This window comes from Leptodactylus fuscus, chromosome 2, assembly GCF_031893055.1.
Source record: "Leptodactylus fuscus isolate aLepFus1 chromosome 2, aLepFus1.hap2, whole genome shotgun sequence".
In the NCBI taxonomy this organism is placed as follows: Eukaryota; Metazoa; Chordata; class Amphibia; order Anura; family Leptodactylidae; genus Leptodactylus; species Leptodactylus fuscus.
In genome coordinates this window covers 177,813,602-177,834,959 of record NC_134266.1, presented here as the reverse complement: position 1 = coordinate 177,834,959, position 21,358 = coordinate 177,813,602, and the positions used below count along the sequence as shown (strand labels likewise).

Sequence of the window (21,358 nt, the reverse complement as noted above, 5' to 3'; positions counted from 1 at the left end):
ATGTCCCCACTGTACCAACCAATTCATTATTATATCAGTAAAGGAGTCAGTATATTATGTAAGTAGAAGGTATAGAATAGGTATTATTAATGCGGACTGAATAATTCAGAACAGAGCATATACTGTAGACTTCTGTCTTATGGCATGTGTGGAAACGGCCATTAATACTTCTAATCTCAATCTTATGTTACTTGTTGACGGCTCACAGTAAAACAGGGGTCTTTAATATGTCTAAATAATGAGAAGGCATTAGAGTGAGAAATACACAAAGGAAGAAATTAGGCTATAAATGGCCGTGAACATGCAGCATAGGAAAATTATGTTCATTAATGTTAATTTCCATTCATTAATTCATATTTGAATAGTTTATTATTAAATGGAGTGTATATTTTGTGCAGCTAATCATTATATGGGTAATTAACAGTTTTATTGAATACATTGTTCTGTCCTCTAATTGTAGAGACCAAGCTTGGTGAAGGTAGTGGAGTGGATAGATTATGAGACGCTGGCACTTCTGTTTGGAATGGTAATTATTCATCTGTAATTTTTAACAAGCAGCTTGTTTTCATTCATTGGTAATATTCCTGCATTCTACAAACTTTGGATTGTCTGATTCCAATAAAGAGAAGAATGTAATTGACATAATTCTAGATATGTGCTGTGAAATCTTATGTAGTTCACTGCTAATTTACACTGTCTAGTAAAAGATGTTTCCAGAACTGATACAAGCACAGCAACCAGTAGGGGGCATGACATGTTCTGCCTACGTTTGTTACCATTCTAGCACCCAACAATGCATTAGCACCCTATCATGTATATTATGTAGCTTTTAACCATGTAATGATACAAATTAGCCCATAGTGTCTGTATTTAATATGGGCAGTTTTTGTTCTTTTTTCAGGCATGTATGTGGGAAAACCAAAAGCTCATTTGTCCAATTTTGCCATGTATGGAAAATGTGATGAACACATAGATTAGACTAAAACCAAATTATTTTCTATTGAAGATTACATATAGCAGAAACACAGCTTTTCATCACTGGCACTCCCCACACCCTGACTGTCTATCACACTCTGCGCTTCCTTCTTTTAAGTGTATGTAACTTCTTGCAGTGCAGCCTCCTATATGCTTATGTTCAGACTCTATCTTGATTTTTACTTAATCTGCTTTCTTTCTCTGTGTTTTGCTATCAGTCCTATGATGCCTCATCTGAATATCACTTGGACAATACTTTCTTAGTCTCTCTGCAGATCAATTCTAACAAAATGTCTGTCAATGTTTGTGTTGAGAGCCTGAATACATTGCAGTACAAGCAGTGGTATATTAATTGTGGTCGCAGGGAGTCCGATCGTGACTGGACCCAAAGGTTATAGGGCCTGCGGCCAGCTTGAGCTGGCCGGGGCCCCGGACCATGGATGTTGGAGAAAGCCTTGTTCTCCGACCGCTATACATATTGTTAATGGAAATGGGGCCTGACTGGGCTGTGTGTGAGCAAGAGGGGAGGTTGGGGGTTCAGGTTCGGGGGGCACTGTGAGCACATAATACTATGTGGGGACCATTGTGAGCATATTATTCTGTGTTAGAGTTACTGTGGATCATATAATACTGTGTGGGGTCCACAGTGGAGCACAAAATACTTTGTGGGGACCACAGTGGAGCATGTAATACTGTGTAGAGGTCATAATGGAGCACATAATACTGTGTGGGGGCCACAGTGGAGCACGTAATACTGTTTGGGGGCCATTGTGGGCACATAATACTGTTTGGGGCCACTATGGAGCACGTAATACTGTTTGGGGGCCCCTGTGGAGCACGTTATACTGTCCCAGTATTGTTTACATGCCCAGCACTGCGCTGCTTACTCACCCATTGTATTCTTGATAACTGAAGTTGTGGGTACTAAAGCTGTATCTCTTTCAAGTATCTGAGATATTGCTTCAGTGCCTGTAACTGCCACTATCAAGAATTTTTGCTATGAAAGGGCTAGGGGGCCCTAGATAAAAGTTTGCACACGAGCCCACAAGACTTTAGTTACACCACTGAGTACAAGGTACTTTATCAGCATGCAGAGGAACACATGTCCACTCCTGGGACAAAAATATTTTTAAAAACGTTTAAAATGTAAAAAAAATTTTGATAAAATTAAGTCCCCCAAAACTGAAAAAAGTAAATTCTGGCTTTCTGAACATGTTGCTGAAAAAATGGGGGAAAAAGTCCATGTATCCATTCAGTTCAGTTGACATAGATGGCTATAGAGCAGGTTCTATTTGGCTCCATGTCATCAGAACAGAGTGGACGTGAATGCATAATGGAATATGCCCAAATATCACTCAGAGTGTCATCCTGCTTCAAACTCGGCACCACATTGGAACCACACTCAGCTGTGTGAATGTGGACTAAGGGTTAAAAGTTAAAATCTAATGATATCTAAAATAATAAACCATGACTCTGCTCCGTATAACACATACTTGTAATCTTCCTACTTGTTAGGTAAACTGAATTTTAAATGCTATAGTATTTTAAAAAGCTTCTATAGAACTTTGTGACCTTATATATTGTATTGTTCATAAGTTCTTTCTATCGGCTTTATGTGTATTTATGGTAGAATCCTGGTAGTTACATTTAAACAATATGACATTTTACAAGTTTAGTGGTATTTCAGAAAAGGGTAAGGCATTTCGATGATGCTTTCAAAACAAAAACTGCACCAAACATTAAGCGATATTGTTACTTTAACTATAGTATAGGACTTGCATGTGTTTTATTCTTACTATGAGTCTTACTATTATTAATCTAGAATTTTAATTAAAATGGCATTTTACCAGAAAGTCCTCCTCTGTAATAAAACTCCTTTAAATTCCACCAAATTTGTTAGTTACTGTATGTATGCTTTATTCACAGACAGACTCCAACTCAGGGTGTAGTTTTAAGCTGAATTCACACATGGTTTTTTGATCCGGATTTTGAGGTGGATTCTGCGTCAAAATCCGCCTCTAAAAAACGCCTCCCAATTGAGTTCTATAGGATCGGCTAACTTTTTCTTTCCGCTAGCAGTTTTTTTGCTGCTAGGGAAAAAGAGACGTGACCTGACCTTTCTTCAGGCGAATTCCACCTGAAAAAGCCAGTGGGAGGCAGAAAATCTGCGTTGCAGTTATTGCACGCGGTTTTTGACGCTAAAAACACGCCCCAAACCGAGCCGGATTTACATTACATTACATCACATTTCCATGGCCACATCCCAAAAAATGGGCTGGTGGAAAAAAAAAATCGCTTCCAAAAAACACTTACAAAAACGCGTCAAAAAAACGCTTGATGAATTTCTGAGGCGGATTTTTTCCTACCCAAAATCCTCTAGAGAAAACTCCCTCTGAACTCAGCTTTATTGTTCCTCTTTGGCCCTAGGTTCTCAGGTGGCACACATTAATATTGAGTACTACTTACTGCCATTGACTTACTTAGACACAGTAAACCGGTGCTTTCCTTAGCACAACCTTCTCTTGTTCCTGTTCGCTCTAGGCTTCTCTTGGGAGGGGGGTGGGGGGCATGTGAATGCAGACTTGACGGACCCTTCTCTTACATGACCCAACTATCTTATTGTGGTGCACTATAACTTTATGGATGCGGCACAAATCTCTCACTTTATATTGACAGTATCTCAGACTCTTTCTAGCCACTGTATCCAGTGTCATCCTGCACAAGGCATTTTATGTCCATGTCCATGCACACGGCTTACCATGTATAATGCAATATCACAGTAATGGTAACTAGATGCTATTTTATTGCAACAAGTTTGATGGTAAACCAGAGCAACAATAAAGATGCAGCAAGTAACTCCCGTACAAGGTGCTGTGATTAGCCTTATTACCAATTTACTATTGACAGACTCCCTTTATTTACAGCCAGTCTGGATATAGCTCACATACAATTTGGCATTCCTAGTTAGAGAAACCTGTTGTATAAATCACATTCTAGATGATTAATAGTCTAATAACAGAACAACTATGTGCCAGATGGAAGTGTCACGGTCAGTTGAAAGTTAGGTGTACAGTAATTGTCTTTTTATTTAATTTTCCTTTTCCATCAGCTTTCTTAAGCGCTTTTATTTTTTATCTGAAAATTACAAATTCAACAACAAATTTCTAATTAATTAATGTTTAATATCTATATTCTATGTCCTATTTAGCAGCCACTAAATACAAGAATAAAGTAGCCATAACATGGATGTTATTTCTTATAGTATTATGTATATATGTAGCATACTTCAAAGTCAATGTAAAGTTTACTGCACTGAGGCATGAAACCCATGAGGTGTCATTAGCAAGGGGACAACATAAGTTGAAGCCGCCCCTCCCCCAACCGTGACTATACTGGTTAATTTACATGTCAGTGTTTATGCTTTAAACCATTTATATCTTCACATTATGGTTTCTTTTAAAGTTTGAAATTCATCAACTGGTGAACTTTCTGTCAAGTCAAATAAATTAAAATATTTGATATCTTTCTTACTCTAGCTATTGATGTATGTTTGAGAAACTAAGGAGTAAAATAGAAGTTAGCCTGGTGGTTAGCTGGTTGCTGCAGGACAACCTTTTACCAATAACCATAGCTGATCATCTTGTCATACAAGTTGATCAGCTTCTGGTACAAGCCAACTATTGAAATGGATGGATGATCATTAAATGTATGGTCAGAAAGATCTGCTCAAAAGTGAACTGCTCTTGGGTGCAGCACGCTGGCTCAGTGGTAAGCACTGCAGCCTTGCAGTGCTATAGTCCTGGGTTTGAATCCCACCAGAAACAACATCTGCAAGGAGTTTGTATGTCCTTCCCATGTTTATGTGAATTTCCTTTCATTCTACAAAGACATACAGGTAGGAATAAAAATGTGCATCCCTATATGGGACTCACAATTTACATAAAATGAAAAAAAAAGTGAGCTGCTCTTTATAAGTGCCTATGTTCTGCCTAATAAAGGTATCCTGAGTGAGGAAACACATTGTGATGTCAGCCACTGAAAATGAAGGAGATTTTGTTGAATCAAAGAAAAATTTTATTTTTACACCATTTTTACAGTCTTTATAGGCAAATTGAAAGCAAAGTGTTATGATTATTGTGTACCTAGGTGTGAAGTATCCTATTTTTCTTTTCTCCAGATGATATTGGTGGCCATATTCTCAGAAACTGGATTCTTTGACTACTGTGCTGTAAAGGTAAGAACATGGTTGAACATGGTAGACAAGTTAAAACAACAATTTATTAAGGTTATTTTTACACTACCATAAAAACATGAAAGCAGTGGACCTCAATTTCGAAAGTATAGAATAGTTGGTACAGACAATACCGTCGTCTGTTTCTGATCCCATTCTCAGTGGGTATTTATATTGAAAAGTCTTGAGCAACAAATCCGGGGTTTTGAGTATTAGGAAAAATCTGCAACAGACAGCAAAGTAATTAACTAGGTGGCTTTACCTGATATTATGTAAAGCATACTAGTTTATAAAATATATTCTAATAAAAATGGCTATATATAGCATTACATGTGTAGCATAATCTTGAGACATCTGAACCTTACACCCTAACATACGCATTTTTTTTACCTGTAGTAATTTAATATTTCCCTATGTACCGCAACTATTGCAAAACCACAGAAGCCCTGATCATTAAGTCCTCTTATCAATAGGAATTCAAGGATACCTTACACAACTAGTTAAATCATAAATTCTGAGTTTTTCTTTAGACCCCTCATGTTTTTGCCCTCTGAATTTAGGTTCTCTAAAAACGAGGAATGAGGATGAGGCCACAAATTGTGGATACAATACATGTAAATAACTATAACCTGTAATATTTCTGATCTGAAAGCAATGCTTCCACTGTTCTTTTAGACAATTTCCCATTTCAGCTTCTTCTGCCACAGAGTTCTATAATCTATAATAGTTCTATAATAATCTATAATAGTTCTATAAGTTCTATAATCTATAGTAAAAAAAAAAAAATCTCCTTTTATGTCCATACAGAAACTTTCTTTCCTCTAAAAGTTGAAGATGCTCCTTTGTTTCAGTGAAAGTCCTGGGTACAAAGAGATCCTGACCGGGGCTCTCTTTTGTTCGAGTCCACCAGGGAACCCAAACTATGGAGAACCTGTCTGCTAAAGCAGAGGTTACCCACAAATACCCGAGGACCCCATAGACTATAATGAGTTAATGCCAGAGGGTTAATGCTCCCTATCAGTGCGGGCACTGATCGTTGGTATTAGCGCCAGGTTTGTACTGTATAAAACACTTGGGAGTCAGGTGGCCGCCATATTTAAACACCCGACATCCACTGTACTAGTATGGCGGATGTTGGAAAGGGGTTAAAAAGGATCTTTCATCACCTCCAACAACTCCATCTCCTTCTATCATTTAATAGGTGCTGCTCTACTGATTCAGGCACAGCTGGAATTTTTCCTCTATCATTCTACAGCAATCATTTCTGTTAGTTTCATCCGTCAGTATGTTCAGTAGGCTCCCTACTGTCAAGTGCACTTTCCCTGGCTATTTTCTTCAGCCCAGGATTACCCACTTGACCATTTAATTAGTGAATTGAGTTCTCTAACAACATTTATTGTTCCGGGATGGTGGGGGCTATAAGAAAAAAATCAACAGGCACCAGAATCAGTGGAATAGTACAGGTGCAGAGTTGGTGGACGTGATGATAAGTTCTTTAGGTCAACTGGACCTACATTTTTTTTTATTATGTTATTACAAAAATGGTAAAAGCTGTGCAACTTGTGGTGCTTTTTTTCCCAATGAAATTTAATGTCTACACTTTTTGAAAGCCCCAAAAACCCCAAATAGTTATTGTAATTAAGGGTTTTCCAGATGTAGATATTGGTATTCTCACCAATGATATATCAGGAGCTGTGGCTGCTGAAACTATCACACTGTATGGAACTGGAAGCAGACGGCTGTATATGTGGTAACCAGGGGCAACGGGCAATGTAGTGTTGTCACGTTTGGGCAGAGTGGGGTCCCGGTGTATCCCTGATTATCCACAACCCTTTCCACTCTTCCATTCACCCAGGTGCGATGTGCAGGATAACAGTCGACCACACAGGGTTAGGGTGAACAGGTTAAATTTACTGAAGAAACCGACAGTCTTACAGTGCTTTGCAGCAGCAGGTTCACAGTACAATGTGACAAAGTCCAGTACAGGCACTGAAGAGTTAAGTGAGGCACCGATCACCAATCCTTATGTCCCTTAGCAGTAGTTGGGAGGACGGTTGCTATCAGCAATGTGAAGGTGTTCAAATACAGTAGGAAGGTAGATGATAGGACAGGCCAGCCCTTGTGGGAGACAACGATAACTGCGGCTTCGTAACTTGGCTCGTTACGGATAAAGACTCACGTTTGGTGATGTCGGGGTGCAGTGGCTCGGGGACCGATGAAAGGCCACTAGCAAGGCAGGAGGGTCCTTGAAGTAGTTGCCCCTCCTGGCAAACAGTATGCACAATACTTTAGGGAGGTAGGAGACCTTGAAGAGTTTCCGCAGTTCGCGGGGCTCGGTCTGGAGAGGTAGAAGGTGCAGGAGTTGATTTCAGGGGTGCAGGCACTTCAGCCCAGCTGTACCGGCGGGCTATATCTTCCAGACCCGGATTTCAGCTTGTCAGGGGTCTCGGCTGAGACCTGCAGTGTCACTGCAACTTCAGAGAAGACAAGTAGGCCTAGACCTCAGGCTTGAGGCCTACACAGGAGCTAAGAGCTGGTGGCAGGTATGTCTGCCTTCCCTAGACTCTAGGCCTAGACTGCAGGCCTGAGAGGAAGGAAGCTCCTCCCAGGGAGAGGACTGGATAGGGATTGGTGCTCACAACTCACATGTTTAGCAGACACAGGAAACTTAAAGTGACAGTACATAACAATACATTTATAATGCAAAGTACATCAGAACCTATATAAAAGAGAGATACATCTGCCTAAATACTGACAGGGGTGCCACAGAGGTGCTGGGGAGCAGTGCCCAGGAGTAAGCTACTGGCCACAGGCGCACAAGGGCCCTAACTCACTATCAGTGGCCGCTCTGGGTCACTGCACACCCCCGGGCTTTAACAAAAGCCGGCCTCGGCGCAGGGCTCGAGGGCGACTGGTGGACAGTCTAGTCCCCAAACTAGAAGGCAGGGGTTCTGGGTCACCTCGGCTCAGGATTTACTGCAACCATCAGGCCCCTAGGGGTCCTGCAGGCTAGGCCTAAGAGAACCTGAGGAGGGAAGAAGTTAGGCACTCCAATACATGTAAACAGTTGTAGTGCAAACAAGGTATACATCCTTAAATATCAAAAATATACCTATTGGCATAGATGTGTAAACAATAGAAAAATACATAAAAGCATAAAAATCAAAGTGCCGATCCAAGGGGGCTCATAGTCTTTAGAGTCCATGTAAAAGGGGCAAGGTCAGTAGATGTATAACGTTCATGGCAGAGCCAGGCACACAGCTTAAACGTTGCATAACAAAGAAACAGTCCATAACAAGGGCAAGTCTTTGCAGGCTCAGATGCATTAGAGTCCGTGCAGGAGATAAAGAATTTAATCCTTGTAACGGGCAGGAGGCACACCTCTTGTGCTTCTCTCAGACCTCCTGAGAGCAATCTCGGCAGCAGGGGGAAGTCCGTGAGGTTCTGCAGCAGGCAGAAGTGGTTGTGTAGCTGGCAAGGTTGGTGCAGCTGGAGGCATGGCTGCAGGCTGTAGAACAGATGGGTAGTACCCTGTCAGGAGAAAAGGGGTTTCCTGACACAGCTCACTGATGGGAATGATAGTTCTGAAGGTGGTAGAAGGAGGATGAGGAGGAGGTACCTCAGGAGGAGGGAGAGGGTACCTGATAGGAGCTTCACTCGGTGGCAGCACTGGTGCAATGTACAGTTCTTCCCTGTGACAGGGCTTTAGCCGGTTTCGGTGAACGACTTGGGGAGCTCTTCCTTCTTTAAAGATCTCACATACATCAGGGTAAGGCACAGCTGTGAGGATATATGGTTCTGGTTCCCACAGAGGTTCTAGCTTGTGGCTACGGTGCTCCTTCTTCAGCCAGACCTTGTCTCCAATCTGGAGGGGAACAGCATGCGCTCGCTGGTTGAAATCTTCCTCCTGACGTCGGCGAGCTTCTTCCATTCGGAGATTAACAATTTCTTGTGCCTCTGTTATTCTCCTCTGATGTTCCGTAACCCAGTCATCCCTTGGCAGGGGATTTGTAGAGTCGGGTATCTGTATCCCAAGAGCTCGGTCTTTTGGGAGTTGTCCTTGTCGCCCGAACATCAGGTAGAAGGGCGTGAAGCCAGTGGAACAGTGGACGGTGTTGTTATAGATTTCCACCAGCTCAGCAAGGAGATTAGGCCACTCTTGTTGTTTCGCCACTGAGGCTGTGCGCAGCATGTTGATGAACACCTGGTTAACCTTTTCGCACAGCCCATTGCCTTGGGGATGGTAGGCAGTTGTCTGCAACTTCTTGCACTCATGGTACTGGCATAACTCCTGGAACAGCTGGGATTCGAAGGCAGAACCACGATCTGTCAGGACTTTCTCCGGGCAGCCATAGTGCTTCACGTACTCATGGTAGAAGACAGCAGCTGTTGTGCGGGCGGTAAGGTCTTTGACAGGGACAACTGCAGTCCATTTGGAGAAGTGGTCTACCATTGTGAGAGCATAGGAGTAGCCAGCCCTAGTAGGGGCCAATTTTACATGGTCCAGGGCAACGAGTTCGTTAGGCCTTTGAGTCTGGATGGGGTGAAGGGGTGCACGCTGGTCTCTTCTTCCTGCCTTGGTCAAGTTGCAGGCGGTGCACTCCTGGCACCACTTCTCGATGTCGAATCTCATCCCAATCCAATAGAATCGGCGGCGGATTGTAGCTTCGGTCTTATAGACCCCGAAGTGACCAGACTGGTCATGGTAGGCATCCAGCACCATGTTGGCGTCTCTCCTGGGGATAATAATTTGATGAAGTCGTTGGTTGGACACTGGATCTAGGGTGTTTCGGAGGATCAGCCCCTTTTGGAGGAAGAGACGCTTTCTTTGCCGCCACAAACGAAGGAGTTCGAGGTCTGGACAAGATTGACGTAGGCGGACAGGAGTTCTTCCGGTGAGCAGGTAGTCGTGTATCTCACCTAGGCTGCGGCTCTCTTGCTGCATCAGCAGCCACTTGGAAGGTTCCTGTAGAGGATCAATTGAGTTAGATGGTGACGTTTCTGCTTCTACAGCAGCGGTAATGACGTTTTGCTGGGCGAATCTGTTATAGAAAGGCGGCATCTCGACTTCTTCCCATTCATCTGGGACAGCAGACTCTTCTCCATTTTGGAGTCGTGACAGGGCATCTGCGTTTGTGTTCGTCTTTCCGCTTCTATATTTTATAGTGAAGGAGTAGTTCGCCAGCCTAGAGGCCCATCTTTGTTCAAGTGCACCCAGCCGTGCGGTGTTCAGGTGCGCCAGGGGATTGTTGTCAGTGTAGACTACGAAGGACGATGCAGCAAGATAGTCCTTGAATTTTTCAGTGATAGCCCACACAAGAGCCAGGAGTTCGAGCTTGAAGGAGCTATAATTGTTATCGTTTTTCTCAGCTCCTCGGAGACTTCGACTGGCATAGCCGATCACCCTTTCACGGTTGTCTTGCACCTGAGACAGCACAGCACCAAGTCCTTGGAAACTAGCATCAGTATACAGCCGGAAGGGTTGACTGTAGTCCGGGTAAGCTAGGATAGGAGGCTGGGTGAGCAAGGCCTTCAGCGCCTGGAAGGCGGTTTCTTGTCTCTGGGACCACTCTACTGGCAGCTTTCTGTTGTAACTTTCTTTTGGGCACCCCCGAAGCAGTTCTGTCAGAGGCTCAGCAATCTGTGCGAAGTGGGGGATGAAGCGGCGATAATAGCCAGCGAAACCCAGAAAACTTCTGACTTCTTTGACAGTAGAGGGTGTCTTCCAATCCGTGACAGCGGAGACTTTGTCCGGGTCAGGTGATACGCCTTCTGCGCTGACGATATGGCCTAGGTAATTGACACGAGGTTTCAGGAGGTGACACTTGGAGGGTTTGATCTTGAGACCGTGCTCTGTGAGCACGTGGAACACTTCAGCAAGGTGGTGTAGATGGTCTTTGTAAGACTTGGAATAGATGATGACGTCATCCAAGTAGAGCAACACATGTTGGAAGTTCACATGCCCTAAGCATCTCTCCATCAGTCTCTGGAAGGTGGCTGGTGCGTTGCAAAGCCCGAATGGCATGCTATTAAACTCATACAGGCCCATGGGAGTAGTAAAGGCAGTCTTTTCGCGGTCCTCCGGAGCCATGGGGACCTGCCAGTAGCCACTTGTCAAGTCCAGAGTGGAAAAGTAAGCAGCAGAGCCCAGTGCAGTCAAGGATTCCTCTATACGTGGCAGAGGGTACGCATCTTTGTGGGTCACAGCATTCAATTTTCTATAGTCCACACAAAATCGGATAGTCCCATCCTTCTTTTTGACTAGCACAAGAGGAGCGGCCCAGGGGCTCTGACTTTCTCGGATGACATTGGCCTCTTTCATTTCCCGCAACAGCTGCTTGACAGGTTGGTACATTGCAGGAGGAACAGGCCGGTGCCTCTCTTTGATGGGAGGATGATCGCCAGTGATGATGCGATGCTGAATTAAGGAGGTCTTTCCATAATCAGAGGGGTGTTTGCTGAAAGCGTGGTGATGACGTTTGGCCAGGTTGATGACACCATTGATGTATTCTGGAGGTGTGTTAGCGTCCCCCACGTTAAGCTCCATCCACCAGGGTGAAGGGCTGGTCCTATCTGTGTAAGGTGTGGTGGTAGCAGCCCGTTGTTTTGCCGTAGCTGTGTCAGCAAGGATATCTGCAGGGCACAATTGGCCGACCGGTGTGAATTTGTAAAGGCTCACAGGTGTGTCACTCATGTTGATGAGGCGTACTGGTATCTTACCGTTGGTGACAGTCACAAGACTGCGTGCTGCTTTCACCAGAGGTTGAGTCTCCAGCTGGATGGGTTCCAGAAGAGCCTGATAATCTTCGTTCTTTACACCGGGGCGTGCGTGGCACCAGACGATCGTCTCAGAGTTGGCAGACAGAGTCACAGGGTGAGTGTCCCGGATACGGACACGGCAGATCTCTCCGTTGCGGTTAGCGAACCGTTGATGTGCCACCAGCACCTTGACATGGTGTTGTATGGCTTTCCTGTGGGAAGAAGAAGCAGTGGAGAGAGACACGTGCAAGGCACTGATTATTTCATCAAAACAGTTCTTAAGGACATTCATGCCTAGCACTAAGGCAGCAGAGCCCTCTTCTTCTACCCCTGTGACAATGACACCTTGCTGAGGGAGACGGCAGTCGCCAATCTGGATGGTGGGTTCCCAATAACCCACTTGAGGAATAGGCTGACCGTTACTTGCTAAGAGATCAAATCCTTGGCTGCCAATGTCTTTGGATAGGTCTCTGAGGTCCCAGTGTTGAACATAAGCAAACTTCTTTAGGGTAGTGACTTGAGAGCCAGTGTCTATAAGGGCCTCAAATGGGACTCCATTGATTCGGACAGTGATGTACGGACAGGGCGCAATGAATTTGGGCGCCTTGGAGGGACCTCTGTATATTCCTCCCGAGGGTTGGTCCTCTGCCTCGGGGGCATCCCGTTCAACTGAAAGCATTGGTTGCGATGGTGGCCAAATTTCTTACAATAAGAGCAAACAGTTCTATTAGCAGGTGGTGGCCTGTCAGGTGGAGGACGCCTGGGACGTGGATAGTACTGTCGTGGCTCAGGTGAGGAAGAGCGGGACAGGGAAGGCTCCCTAGAGGGAGGCACGGCTTGCACTGTCAGTCCCTCTAATTTTTTAACAGCACTTTCAACTATTCTGTCCATGCAATCTTTCAGACAGGCCACCAGATCAGGTGTAGAAGCTTGGGCAGCCTGAGTAACAGCAGGAACAGCTGGAGCGGCAGGTAACAGAGGTGTAGGTGCGACAACCGGTCCACTTTCTAAGCTGGAAGGGTGAGAGTACCGGAGGGGGCTGTAAGGTGACTCGGTCCCTAAGACTTGGATGGCTAGCGACTTGAAATCTGCAAAGGAAACGTCCTGATCCTGCACCGCTAACATGCGGAGTTGGCTTTGTACTAGCCGGGAGTCTACGCCTTCAATAAATCTGTCCTTGAGCATCTTATCAGCTTCAACCGCACTAATGGAATCAATTTGCTGTACAGCCCGGAAAGCAGTTTGCAGGGCTAAGGCATAGTCTCTCAATGTCTCACCTGGTTGTTGTCTTCTATTGAAGAATCCCAGTCTCACCTCTGTAGAAGATCTTGGTTCAAATTCCCGCTTGAGCCGGGTGAAGATCTTTTCAACAGAGTCTTTATCAGCTGTGGGCCAGGAGCGAGCTTCTTGGAAGGCGACTCCTTCCAGCTGGCCCAGAAGTACATTCACCTGCTGCACTGGGGATAAAGGTAACAAGTGAAAAGCCCGGAGTATTTGTTCCTTAAAGTCTGTTAAAGTGTGGGGGTCCCCCCGATAACTGGGTAGGTGCGGAGCCCCCAGAAGAAAGTTCACTCCGGTAGCTGCAGCAGCTGATCCATCATCAGGAATAACATTTAATTGAGCATTGTCCGCGTCAGACATGATAGTAGGATAGTGTGGCACTGCACCGGGTGGTCAATCAATTCACTCTTTCATCCTCTCACCAGCGCTGCTGGCTTATTCACTGCGCGGCTGGGCGTGACGTTACTCCTTTCCCAGGAGTGCACTGCGGCCGGCTGAGATGAAGGCACGCCTCCCAACACTAGAGGGGAAGGCCAGGGCTTCAGCAAGATGGCGGCTGGAGCGGAGGCCACAAGAGGAGGAGTCAGCAGAAAGCAAGTACACAGTCTGTGGAGGGGGCGGCGACACTCCGGGGCTTTTGGCGCCAATCCAGGGGGCGGTTCTGGCGCAGCCTGAGGATTTTGGCGCCCGCGGCAATACAGTCCACAGACACGCCGGCCACACAGCAATGGCGGCGGTTTTAAAAGCACAGTACCCCTTTATACACAACAGTTCGTTACTCACTCTGAGATGGCTGGTAGTCCACAGGAGGGGTAGCGCTGATGGAGTATAGTGTCCAGCAATAAATTGGGGCCCAATTTTCACAAAGTTCAAATCCTGTTCGTGACGCCAGAAAAAGGGGTCTTGTGGTAACCAGGGGCAACGGGCAATGTAGTGTTGTCACGTTTGGGCAGAGTGGGGTCCCGGTGTATCCCTGATTATCCACAACCCTTTCCACTCTTCCATTCACCCAGGTGCGATGTGCAGGATAACAGTCGACCACACAGGGTTAGGGTGAACAGGTTAAATTTACTGAAGAAACCGACAGTCTTACAGTGCTTTGCAGCAGCAGGTTCACAGTACAATGTGACAAAGTCCAGTACAGGCACTGAAGAGTTAAGTGAGGCACCGATCACCAATCCTTATGTCCCTTAGCAGTAGTTGGGAGGACGGTTGCTATCAGCAATGTGAAGGTGTTCAAATACAGTAGGAAGGTAGATGATAGGACAGGCCAGCCCTTGTGGGAGACAACGATAACTGCGGCTTCGTAACTTGGCTCGTTACGGATAAAGACTCACGTTTGGTGATGTCGGGGTGCAGTGGCTCGGGGACCGATGAAAGGCCACTAGCAAGGCAGGAGGGTCCTTGAAGTAGTTGCCCCTCCTGGCAAACAGTATGCACAATACTTTAGGGTGGTAGGAGACCTTGAAGAGTTTCCGCAGTTCGCGGGGCTCGGTCTGGAGAGGTAGAAGGTGCAGGAGTTGATTTCAGGGGTGCAGGCACTTCAGCCCAGCTGTACCGGTGGGCTATATCTTCCAGACCCGGATTTCAGCTTGTCAGGGGTCTCGGCTGAGACCTGCAGTGTCACTGCAACTTCAGAGAAGACAAGTAGGCCTAGACCTCAGGCTTGAGGCCTACACAGGAGCTAAGAGCTGGTGGCAAGTATGTCTGCCTTCCCTAGACTCTAGGCCTAGACTGCAGGCCTGAGAGGAAGGAAGCTCCTCCCAGGGAGAGGACTGGATAGGGATTGGTGCTCACAACTCACATGTTTAGCAGACACAGGAAACTTAAAGTGACAGTACATAACAATACATTTATAATGCAAAGTACATCAGAACCTATATAAAAGAGATACATCTGCCTAAATACTGACAGGGGTGCCACAGAGGTGCTGGGGAGCAGTGCCCAGGAGTAAGCTACTGGCCACAGGCGCACAAGGGCCCTAACTCACTATCAGTGGCCGCTCTGGGTCACTGCATATACACTGTGCATGGTTAAAGCAGCTCAGCTCCCATTCTTGTACGGGGATGAACTGCAGTAACCATGAACAGAAATACACAGATAATTGTTAGGTGTATGAGCATTGGATATAATCAATCTAATAGTAATAATTCTTCTTGATTATAGGTTATCAATATTTCCAGTGTAACTGTAGACAAATTAGCTTTTTTTTTCCCTGGGAAACTTTTTACAAGGTCTCCTAACACACAACAGTAGGGGATAAAATCTGATATGCTTATAATCAAAAGAGCAATTTGACAAGTAGGGCATGTTTACAGTGGGTAACACATTTGTTGATGCAGAATTTAAGACAAGTTCCAAAAGCTTGGCACCTTTACCTCTTTGTATGTGGGATTCAAATCATGGTTAGAAAATTTATTTCCCTCTGGCATAGGGAGAGTCACCGGCCAGAGAGAAAGTAAGCTAATGACATCTTAATAAAATGATTCTCCTACTGACTTTCACTCTTAAAGTATCTGCTTTGTCCACCTCGGGACAGTCTAAAGGTCATATGTATTAGATTACAAATTTCTATAAAAGTCTATGGAGATGATAAGGGGAGAGAAAACCAGCAGCCTGGAGTGCTGCTGTGTATATGTTAGGATGGGGATACTTTAGTCCCTTTTTTCGCTGGATTGAAGTGAAATCCAAAGACCCCTTCCTTGCATATTTTAGGAAAATTAGGCAATAGTTTAACCTTTCTCTACTGATATTTTGAAATTTCAGATGTTTCCTTTACAAGGTGCCTTCTAGATAAAAGTAATTTTCTTTTGAATGTAAAATTTATGCACAGAGTAATTCTTGTTTGAAATGTTTTCTTGTAAATATTTGTATTTACATTATGAATTATTGAAATATTGACATACCAGACTGTTACATACTTATTTGTTATGCTGTATTTTATTTCTGTGTTTTTATTTCAATAGGCTTACCAGCTGTCTAGAGGTAGAGTGTGGCCGATGATAATAATCCTGTGTCTTATTGCCGCCATTCTTTCTGCATTCTTGGACAATGTCACCACAATGCTTCTTTTCACCCCAGTGACAATAAGGTACCGTATTTGTTATAGCTGTATGCACAAAAATTATGATGTTTTTAAGAGGCCCTTTCATGTCCTCCTGCACATGTGGTTTTATGTACCGCTAGAAAGCCAACAGTGCGCTGAATTCTGTGCACTGTCAGCTTTCCCATTATGTGCCCCTGGAGAAGAGATATTGGTGCATTTACCGAAAGGTCTTCACTGTCAGAAGAGCGTTCCTTACAGTCTAGCTGGGACTGCTCCTCCTGACAGTACTGTCCGTAGTGCTATACTATCAGAGGGGGAGTTCCTTACTGCCCAGCCATGATGCTGAGTGTTGAGGATGCCCCCCCCCCCCCCGACAGTACTAGTCTATGGGTGAGTACTGTCGGGGGGGGGGGGGGCATCCTCACCGCTCAGCGTCATATCTGATGGTAAGGAACGCCCCCTCTGACAGTATAGCACTACGGACAGTACTGTCAGGAGGAGCAGTCCCAGCTAGACTGTAAGGAACGCTCTTCTGACAGTGAAGACCTTTCGGTAAATGCACCAATATCTCTTCTCCAGGGGCACATAATGGGAAAGCTGACAGTTATGTCCGGGGCACATAACAGAAAATCCAACAGTGCACTGAATTCAGTACACTGTCGGCTTTTTAGCAGTATATAAAACTGTGCCTGAGGACATGACACGTCCTCTTTAAATTGTTTTTATTATGTTGTTAAAAAGTTTCACTAAATAGAGCTCTAAATGATTTTTTAAAAAGCAAAAACAAAAAACAATTTTCACCTATTCGCAATCCATTGATACACTATAATATACTCTTAAAACTCAGTGTTACAGCATTGTATTTTATGCTAAGCTCAAAAGATGTGACATTTTCAGGAAATTGCTTAGTCAAATGTAAATTCCCTTAAAGCTATCACATATGTTTGCATTAAAAATTTCTTTAAACTTCAGATAAAAGTTCTTTATAATTAAAATGTAATAAAGAATATATTTAAAAACCATTCGTGCTTGGGGATAGTATTGTTAAACATTGGTGACCTTCTACTCCTGGGTAATCGTTGCCACCAGGGATAACTGCAGTTTCCAATATTTAGTGGCTGTAATCCTTTATTCCTGAGACTTCTTTTAGAGGCAGTGTGCAAACATTTAGTCCTTTTCTCTGTAGATAGATTATATCTTTCATTTTGGAAGTTCATAAAGCAATACATAAATTTTGTTGCACGGTCACTAGAGTTTTGTAGCTTAGAGCTTTTTTACATACACCCGCATGATGGTTAAAGGAAAATGTTCTTTCTTTCTGGATAATTTCAATCAGTTCAAACATTCAGACATCAGTGATAAGCGACGTCTGAGAGCTGTTGCTCCAGGGAACACATTCACTACTTTTATTTTGTTTTGTGATTATATTCTTTGAAAAACAAATGTCAGACTACATTTACCACAACATCCTGTTATTGATGGATACAGAGAGAGAGCTGATAATTTTGTCTCCTTACGTCCACGTAAAAATGTAATTTCTTGTACTTCTAATATTTGCTAGTATGATTAAAAAAAATATAACAAATACGATAATTATTACTTTGTTTTTATTTTGGTTTCCATCCCTATGTCCAGTATTCTATCAATGCTGTAATTGGAATTCTTATATTTTTACAGTATTTTTCTTAGTTAAAATATTTCCATGACAACTATTACTGTATAAACTTATATCAAGCCAAGATATCTTATGCAGAAAATATAATTGGGATCCTGGGTGTATTAAAGTCTGCAAACTTCTTTATATTCAAAGTTAGTAGCCATAACAATTAAAGTAATATGTTACATTGCTTGATGCATGTTTTATATGTCATTTATAATAGGTATATTCTATAACTCCTTTAAAGGAGTTAATCACCTCCCCCAGGCATACTCACCAGCCACCATCATGTCAAATATCACATAACAGTTAAAACAACATACCTTTGTTATGTATATCACATTTTGAGGTTTTAGAGAAAAACAACTTTGAAATCTTATGCAAATAAGGCACTTGGTACACTGGGGGTGGACCTTAAGCTTCTTGGAGCATTGTTCTAGCCATCCAGAGCCCTACCTGCCTCAGCCATCACTTGCAGTGGGAGTTGATCCCCCACTGCTATGAAATCGCCCTACCTAGAATTGCATCTTGAATGAGAACTTTCTAAGGTAAGGCCATCCAATGCTACTTGAGTGCCCCCCAGCATGGCAGTATTGAGATGCACAAGAGAATTATTGTCAGGCACTAGTGTAAAGTCTGCATTTGCCATGATAATCCACAAACTTTTCTGTCATTGTCCATACCACTGCCAACGGCTCCTATTTGAACACGCTATAGTATCTCTGCTTTTATAAACACCCCTACTAGTGTACGCTACCATTCTCAATCAGCCTTAATGTTTTGGTCCTCTTCTTTCATCTAGGCAAGAGCACTCTTCATGGTCTTCACATGGGAAATGCCAACTTTGTACAGTGGAGATGGAGTTTTGTCAAAATTATTTTATAAAGTGCCTGTAGTAATTCACCAGTCCCAGGAATTAGCAAAGCTTGGATGTGTTGGTGGATACAGGCCTCTGCTGAATAGCCTGGGATTTCATATCCAAAATTGACGTTTCATTTTTGGACACCACATACCCCCAAAAAAATCTTTTTTTTTTTTTTTAATGTAGATTGTGAGCCCCACATAGAGCTCACAATGTACATTTTTCCCTTTCAGTATGTCTTTTTTGGAATATTGGGATGGAAATCCATGCAAACATGGGGAGAACATACAAACTCCTTGCAGATGGTTTTTTGTCCTTGGTGGGATTTGAACACCAGGACTCCAGCGCTGCAAGGCTGCAGTGCTAACCACTGAGCCACCGTGTGGCCCCTACCCCCAAAAAAATCTGTGCTTTTGTGGAGGGAATGACTTTTACTAAGTTTCATCTCATAGGCATGCAATGGCTAAAATCAGGTTCATTGGCTTGGAAAGTATAGTTTGTAACTGGATTGAATGACTCATATCCAGAGTTATGTTCAGTTAATTCTACTCACTACTGTGTCCAGTTATAAGTGGTGTTCTTCAAAGCTCAGTGCTGGGCCTGCTGTTACTTAATTTATGTAGGAAATAAAACAGGATTGATGGCACTGTCTCTAATTTTGTAGTTGACACTAAACTATATAGTAAAATAGTAGTCTATGGAGGATGTGCATAGCTTACAAGCAGACTTGAATAGATTGAGTGTTTGGGCATCTACTTTGCAAATGAGGTTCAGGGCTCATTCACATCTGCGCCCATACTCCGTTCAGCAGGTTTCCGTTTCCTGCACAAAACAGGGGCAGGAGACAGAAACCTGCCAGCATGTTTCAATTCCATTCATTTGAATGGGCTTGAAAAGTCTCCGGCCATGTGCGCCAGTGAACGTTTTATACTTTTCATGGCGAAACCGTTTTTTTAAAACCGGACACAGAGTTGGACATGCAGTACTCTGTGTCCGCTTAAAAAAAACCAGTTTCGCCACGGAGTGCATAAAATGCTCACCGGCGCTCACGGCCGGACTCGGCATGACAGGTTTCCGTCTTCTTCAGAAACCTGAAAACAGAGATCGAACGCTGGTGTGATCCCAACGTCAATGTGAATAAATGTAAAGTTATGCATCTGGGCAAAAATAATCTGCATGCAACAAATGTCCTGGGGAAGGGGGGATAACGATTGGAGATTCACTGATGGAGAAGGACCTGGATGTTCTTGTAGGTCATAGATTGAATAACAGAATGTAATGTTAATCATTGTGCACAGAGGGGAGTAGATTAGCAGTGAAACCATCCATTGTGATTGGTAGATTCTGTTTACTACACATATGCATGATAACTGTGATCATCAATCAGCTGATAAGTGAGGAGGCTGCTGCAAAGTATTCTACAGAAAACAAAAAATGTCAGCATATTATTGCCTTAGTGGCCTAGTTCGTGTTAGAACTGTGCAGTAGGTGCAGCCTTGATATCAGGGTCTCTTCCACTGTGACTGTTCAGTCCAGCATGCATGGGATTAATCCCCTTGCAGCCGATAGGCGTGGTCGGTCTGCTGACTGACATTGATGTCAGCCTATCGGCATCTGGCTTGAGCACCTTGGCAGGCTGATCGGTCCCGCCTTCCCTTCATTTAAGGAGGCTGGTTTGGACGCTTGGTGCTCTAGCCTAAAAACTCAAATACCACATGCTGCTTGTCAGTGTGTACATTATTTTGGCAGAGTTCTGCTTTAGCTAGGTAGGGCTTTAGTCCGAATTGTCCCTAGAATTGCCCAGGGAATTCCCACCTAGCTAGCCTTAATCTCTATTGTTCATGTGCTTCGGCTGTGTGTTTGGCCCAGCACTGTTATATGTTTCACAGTCTGTCAGTTTATTTAGGCAGGCTGTTACCTGTGGTACTCCACAGCAGGCGGCTGTGGTGTGGGTGTGGCCCAGTAAGCTTCTGGGAGCACACAGTCATTGTTGGTTGTGTTGTCTAGTCATAAAGTAACCACTAAGACTTTAGTATGCATTTAGCAGCTGCTTTGTTCTGCAGTGGCAGATTCTGTGAGAAGTTATCAGAGAAGCACTTTAGTTGGTGGAGTAGTCCGGCAGTGAAGTTAACTGTCGGGCCTTGTTCACACCAGTACGCCCTGCGGTTCAGTGCTTAGTGGGCTTTGCAGGATTGTTATTTAGTTTTTTTTTTTTTTTTTTTAAAATATATCCTGCTGACTGTAACAGTCCTCTGCCTATTTGGTTCTATTATCAGTCATCATTGATAACTGAATGCAAACAAATATACAAGTTTAGTCATCCATGTATCTGTCAACTGAACTCCCATATGGCCAAGTTGCTGGTGGTGGAAAAGCTGCAACTCAACTTTGTGGATTCCACTACCTTAAGGTAACTGATGGTTTGCACTCAGACTCAATGGAGAATACCTAGCTGCCACTTTTTTTCTATAGAAAAGGTGTCAATGCCTTATACTCCATTTGTCAGACAATGTTTTTTATACTTTTAAATGGAGTCTATTACTGCCC

General features: G+C 43.8%; 1 protein-coding gene across 2 annotated transcripts in view; it reads left to right on the top strand.

Annotated features, from left to right (window-relative positions):
- OCA2 (OCA2 melanosomal transmembrane protein) overlaps nucleotides 1-21,358 on the top strand; it is a 226,507-nt gene that overhangs the window by 116,899 nt on the left and 88,250 nt on the right. For both annotated transcript variants that reach the window (XM_075265189.1, XM_075265188.1), the window contains 3 exons: nucleotides 461-526; nucleotides 5,153-5,209; nucleotides 16,213-16,337. In XM_075265189.1, coding sequence (XP_075121290.1) covers nucleotides 461-526; nucleotides 5,153-5,209; nucleotides 16,213-16,337 — 248 coding nt within the window. The remainder of the gene's footprint in view (nucleotides 1-460; nucleotides 527-5,152; nucleotides 5,210-16,212; nucleotides 16,338-21,358) is intronic.